The 5,901-nt window shown below is 45.2% G+C and overlaps 1 protein-coding gene across 1 annotated transcript; it reads left to right on the top strand.

Moving 5' to 3' along the window:
• Positions 1 to 678: 678 nt before the first annotated feature.
• On the top strand, positions 679 to 1,083 carry LOC144670323 (histone H3, embryonic-like). Its single transcript, XM_078532804.1, has one exon. The coding sequence runs from the start codon at positions 679 to 681 to the stop codon at positions 1,081 to 1,083; it is 405 nt and encodes a 134-aa protein (XP_078388930.1).
• The last annotated feature ends 4,818 nt before the right edge of the window (positions 1,084 to 5,901 follow it).

Genomic DNA, 5,901 nt, shown 5'->3' on the forward strand with positions numbered 1-5,901 from the left:
GAGGAGGAAAGCCTGTCCTGGGAGCTGTAATTCTGAGACACAGTTTATCTTGTCAGTGTGTAGATGTGAACATTGTATCAGCGAGAGTGTGTTAAAGGGGCGGGCGGGTTAGACTAATGTCACTGTGTTTGTGTGTCCGGCCTCAGCGCCAGATTTCCGAGTCATTCTTGTGTAAAATCACAAGATTTCCCTGTCATAGGATCGCGCTGCTCCCCTGCTTAGCCCTGAAGAGAGAATTTAAGGCAATTTTTTCGCTTATTTCATGATTTTACTGGAAACACAGAGAAGAAGTCAGCGCTCGACTGAGAGAGCGCGATCAAAGCAGCAAAGAAACGAGTTTACATCGAAATTGCAGGGATGCGGTCACCTACACTGAACACGCCAAGCGCCAAACGGTCACTGCCATGGATGTGGTGTACGCTCTGAAACGCCAGGGCCGCACTCTCTATGGATTCGGCGGCTGAACAACTTTACCCTTTCTACCAAACACACAACAATGGCTCTTTTAAGAGCCACCCACCGTCTCACAGATAGAGCAGAGACCTCGGAACGCGAGGTGGGATGGGCGTGTGTTTGATTGGAATTCTCAAGTTGGGCTCCAGCCAATTACTGTTCGGGGCGGTTCCTCACAGAGTTTAAAAATGCGGATTGTAGGCCAGACTGTAATCGGTTCAGAAAATGGTCAGGACCAAGCAAACAGCGCGCAAATCGACTAGAGGGAAAGCTCCCCGCAAACAGCTGGCTACCAAAGCGGCCCGGAAGAGCGCTCGAGCCACGGGCGGAGTGAAGAATCCTCATCGCTACGAACCCGGCACTGTGGCTCTGAGGGAGATCCGCCGCTACCAGAAGTCCGAGCTGCTAATTCGCAAAGTGGCTTTCCGGAGCTTGGTGCGAGAGATCGCTCAGGACTTGGGCGTCTTGCTCGTCCAGAGCTCGGCCGTCATGGCCCTGCAGGAGGCCAGCGAGGCTTACCTGGTGGAACTCTTTGAGGAAGGCAAACTGTGCGCCATCCACGCCAAGCGAGTTACCATCATGCCCGAAGACATCCAGCTGGCCCGCCGCATCCGCGGGGAACGCGCCTAAAACCCGGCTTAAGCACCAAACACAACAACGGCTCTTTTAAGAGCCATTAAACCAAGAAATGAAAGAGCTGTGACCGGCGTTTAGAACAGAAATTAATTCGGCCGCTCAGACTCGAATCTCGTAAGTATTCGGCATAGAATTTAAACCGTCCCACCCCCATGGGAAGTAAAGAAAATGTTGCCTATACGAGCAATTGAGACCGGAGACAGTCCTTTTCACAGACTGCGTGCGGGCAGATGCAATTGAATCAGATCCTGTCCGTGCGCAACACTCACTGTGAAACCCGCTTGTGAATTTCCTCATGTCGCTCTCGTTATTGCATCGAATAGATTCGGTACTTTTGACATTGATGGATTTACAGAATGATAGTTTCTGATATCCTGTCCATGAATAGTTCACTAACTGAAGCGGGAAATGTGTGAGCAGAGAAACAGCGCTATCCAGAGCGGGAACTGAAAACACAAGTTAACAAATCAGAAACAGATAAATCCACCGTTATAATAACTGCATCTCTGACTCCCTCCTGACAGTGAGCAGCCCTTTCACTGATCCCGTGAGTGGCTCTGGAAAGAGCCTTTGGGTTATTAGATCACATTGTGGACGCATCACTTCCTCTGGGAGCGCTCAGCGCTGGTTTTCTTGGGCAGCAGCACGGCCTGGATATTAGGCAGCACCCCGCCCTGAGCGATGGTCACCCCTCCCAGCAGCTTGTTGAGCTCCTCGTCGTTGCGGACGGCCAGCTGCAGGTGTCTGGGGATGATGCGGGTCTTCTTGTTGTCCCGGGCCGCGTTACCGGCCAGCTCGAGGATTTCAGCCGTCAGATACTCCAGCACAGCAGCCAGATAGACCGGGGCTCCGGCACCCACACGCTCAGCATAGTTGCCCTTTCTCAGGAGCCTGTGAACACGGCCCACCGGGAACTGCAGTCCAGCCCGGGAGGAGCGAGACTTGGCCTTGGAGCGAGCTTTACCGCCGGTCTTTCCTCTTCCAGACATTTCCACAATCTCACAAACACTTTCACAAAGGATGAGGAAATCCTCTCACATTCGGTTCTCTTATAGCTTCGGGAGGAATGGTGCTGCGGGCATTGCTGATTGGTCACTTTGTGCTGCGTCTCATAATGTTGTTCATATCACCAATCAGATATCTACTGAACTCACCAATCCGGAGACTCCACGGAGTGAGGGCGGAAAATAACGGCGCCAAATTATCAGATTCCAACCTTTTTTATTTCAAATGCTGAAAGCCCGCCAAAATGTTATGCAACGAATAAAGGACACAATACCGTACTAATTGGAAATAGGTATTTAGTATGCGAATGTTGGATGCACTTAATCTCGCTCTCTCTTTCCCTTGTCTACATTTTGTCTGTATCTGTCCGTTTCTGATTTTCGTCCTGGGTTTATCTGTATCTAAAACAAGCCGAAAATAACGGCGCAAAATTTACAGAATCCAAACTTTTATTTTTATTCGACATGGAAAAAACCGCCGATATATTTATAAAACAATAAATAGATTTCATATAGAAAATCCCATTAATAGTTAACTCGGTCTGACAAAAAAAAATTACAAATATCCGTCCGAAATGGGACTATTTCACATTTTATACAAAGTTCTAGATTCGCTTTTAGAATCCGGGATCCATTTCGGTTAATTTCAGTCCTTTTTGAAACCCTCTAACCAGGCGGCAGAAAGTCTCATTTTCATACCTCGACAAACGGACGGTATATTGTAGATATTCGTGGGAATCAAAAGTGAACATTTCTGGTGTAAATTTGCCAGCGTTGAGACTGAAGGTTCCTGCACAACCGGGGCTGATAGGAAATGAACTGATCGATTATTGAGACCAAACTTGACCAGAATTGGAAACTGACGCATTTGCGCTCTATTCTCTCTCTCTCCAAAGCCAGGGAAAGGGGCCGAATGTGAACGCGTCTGAGAACAAAGCGCAGTCATGAATTTATGGGGTATTATTAATGAGACCAATAATTGAACGAGGGTTCAATCTACATTACCGAGAATCGCTGTGATTGAGATGTGATCAAAATAACAATTAGACCATTGGGAAAGCTTCATAGTAAAATCATAAATTTAGAAGTAAAGCAATCGTATAGCTTTTTCAAAGAGATTGTGGGTAACTCTTAAAAGAGCCGTTGTGTTTCTGGTGTTTTTCAGTCCATTGTGGGGTTTTACTTGGAGCTGGTGTACTTGGTCACCGCCTTTGTCCCTTCCGACACGGCGTGCTTGGCCAGTTCCCCGGGCAGCAGCAGGCGCACGGCGGTCTGGATCTCCCGGGAGCTGATGGTGCTGCGCTTGCTGTAATGGGCCAGGCGGGAAGCCTCACCCGCGATGCGCTCGAAAATATCGCTCACGAACGAGTTCATGATGCTCATGGCCTTGGAGGAGATGCCGGTGTCGGGGTGAACCTGCTTCATCACTTTGTAGATGTAGATGGAGTAACTTTCTTTCCTGGATCTTTTCTTCTTCTTGCCGCCCTTCGCGGGCAACTTTTTCTGCGGTTTCTTCTCGTCAACCATGATCACAAATAGCTTCAGACACAGAATAACTCAAAGCGCTATCGAAACTCGCATTTTATAGACGAAACCGAAGGCCTATGCTAATGAAGGAAGGGTGAATGTCATGTTTCCGATTGGCTATTTCACAACAAGGTCAATTCGGAATGTTTTACATCTTTCTGATTAGTTAGTTTAAAAACACAATCACATTTATTGGTCCTTCAAGCCACAAACTCTCTCAGCAGTCAAACCTTCCTTTCCCGTTGCCCGCCCCATCCGCCCAAATCCCAGACTTTCTGACTCCCTCTGCCGCACCAGCACATTCTCTATGCTGGGAATACCACATCACTGTATAATCCTGCTGATGCTGTTCATACATTTTCCCTTCCTCACCAGGACCAACTGCTCTTCTTTACTTCCAACCTTCAGCAGGACAGAGCAGTCCCGAATACTAGGGGTCAGACAGGGGCTCATGCCACCTTTGCTGTGCATGTGAGGGGGGAATAAGGTTGATGAGCAGCAGCCACAAGTCCCACATGTGACATTGATATCGTGGCAATAACAGAATTCAATATTTCTGGCTTCAACTTATTCAGGAAAGATCAGGCAAAAGAAGCAGCACGGGGGGTGAAGAAGGGATTGCATTGATCTAATAATCTATTATAATGCTTGGGAGGGATGATGTCACTGAGGGGGTCAAACACAGAATCTATTTGGTTATATTTATGGAACAAGGCAGGAGCTATCCCATAGTATGATCCAAGCATTGTATTAAACAATATTCTTTGTCATTTCTCTGTCAGCTACTTGGTTGTGGGATTCATTCTCTGACGATCATTATGTGCTTCTTCAGTGAGGCTTACAATCTCTATCTCTCGGTCTATTGTCAATGATGTTGAGATTTAATTCATAACTTGTGTTAGGAGGAAATTAAAAATGCTATCAGAGAATACATCCTTTAGAATAACTGGTAAGCCAAATCACATGTTTATGTGCTCAATAGGAGTAAGTTAGTATGGAACTGGTGTGTCGGTTACCAATTGGATGTATTCAAATAAACTCAAATGTGTTATGATCAGAAAAAGTACAAAAGTAGTGAAATATAATCAATCAGGGAGTAGGCTCTTCATTGTTATTCTGAGGAATGATTGCGGCTCCCTTGGATATGCGCGAATAAAACCGGTTAAAAGGAAGCCTGAGCCTCTGTGGTTGTTGCAGGATCGGAGAGTGTAACATCTCCTCTTCACTTGCAATCTCATAAAAATGTTTTCTTTTTCTCTATAACATTCAGCTTCCAAGTGAGTGTGACATTTACAATGTGCCTGTCAGTCCCAGTATGTTATTCTGCATTTCATTCAGCATAGGCTGTTTTTATTTTAATATAATTTTATTATTCCCTTTCTCTCTGTACTCCTCCAGTCTTTGGTATGCCTGTGTGTTTTTTCTCTGCACATGTTAATTTCTGCCAAGTGAGTGGGCTTTTACTCTGTCCTTGTCAATCTTTGGTATAAATGTGTGGCATTTTCCCATATCTGTCATTTTATTATTTGGAATGTGTCTCTACAACTGTTTCTGAAGGCCTCAGTTAGTTTTTATCGTCTGACCCCCATCGAGGTTGATAACCTTTAAAAATATCTCTGAATTCCCGTGACCACCTCAAAGGATCACACAACAGGGTTTCACAATTTAAGACCTGTACTTTAGCAAGCTGAACATTGACTAATCGTCACTTAGTCAGTAATTAATACACAGAGATACAGAAAAGATCCCCCTCCCACTTAACTTCCTAACGTGACTGAAAATCAAATGCCAGTGTATGGTCTGTACTCAATACCTGATAAGTTCTGCTAGCGATCAATGGACTACCTGTCAGTAACTGATATTGTAACGTGGATTTTAATCTGTATTCGTCACTTCCTGGTTTATTATGATGGTATTATTCCCTAACCCTCTGTTTCTGGAATCAAGGATTTTTTCTTTCAACTCAGTAGCTGTAAGCCTGTAGTATTTACACTGGATATGTTAATTGCTGTTTTTGCTCTGTACCTGCCAGTGTGTGAAAGATCTGGGTTGTACTCTGTACCTGTCAGACTTGATTAAGTATGGCTGTATGTTTTCATCTACTCCTGCCGAGCTACTGTATGCAGGTGCATTATTTTGTTTTGTTTTTAGCAGTTTCTGATAAATGAAATTATAATTGTCACTTTCTGCTTCATTGAGTTTTATTTTGCTCTGGACCTGTCAGTTTCTGGCCTGTGTGACTTGGATAATACTGTACCGAGTGTCACTGGTATGTCAATAT

Source organism: Cetorhinus maximus, chromosome 31, assembly GCF_964194155.1.
Source record: "Cetorhinus maximus chromosome 31, sCetMax3.hap1.1, whole genome shotgun sequence".
NCBI classification, from domain to species: Eukaryota; Metazoa; Chordata; class Chondrichthyes; order Lamniformes; family Cetorhinidae; genus Cetorhinus; species Cetorhinus maximus.

Coding starts and splice junctions, on each gene's coding strand:
- LOC144670323 (XM_078532804.1), top strand. CDS start 679: ATGGTCAGGACCAAGCAAACAGCGCGCAAATCGACTAGAGGGAAAGCT.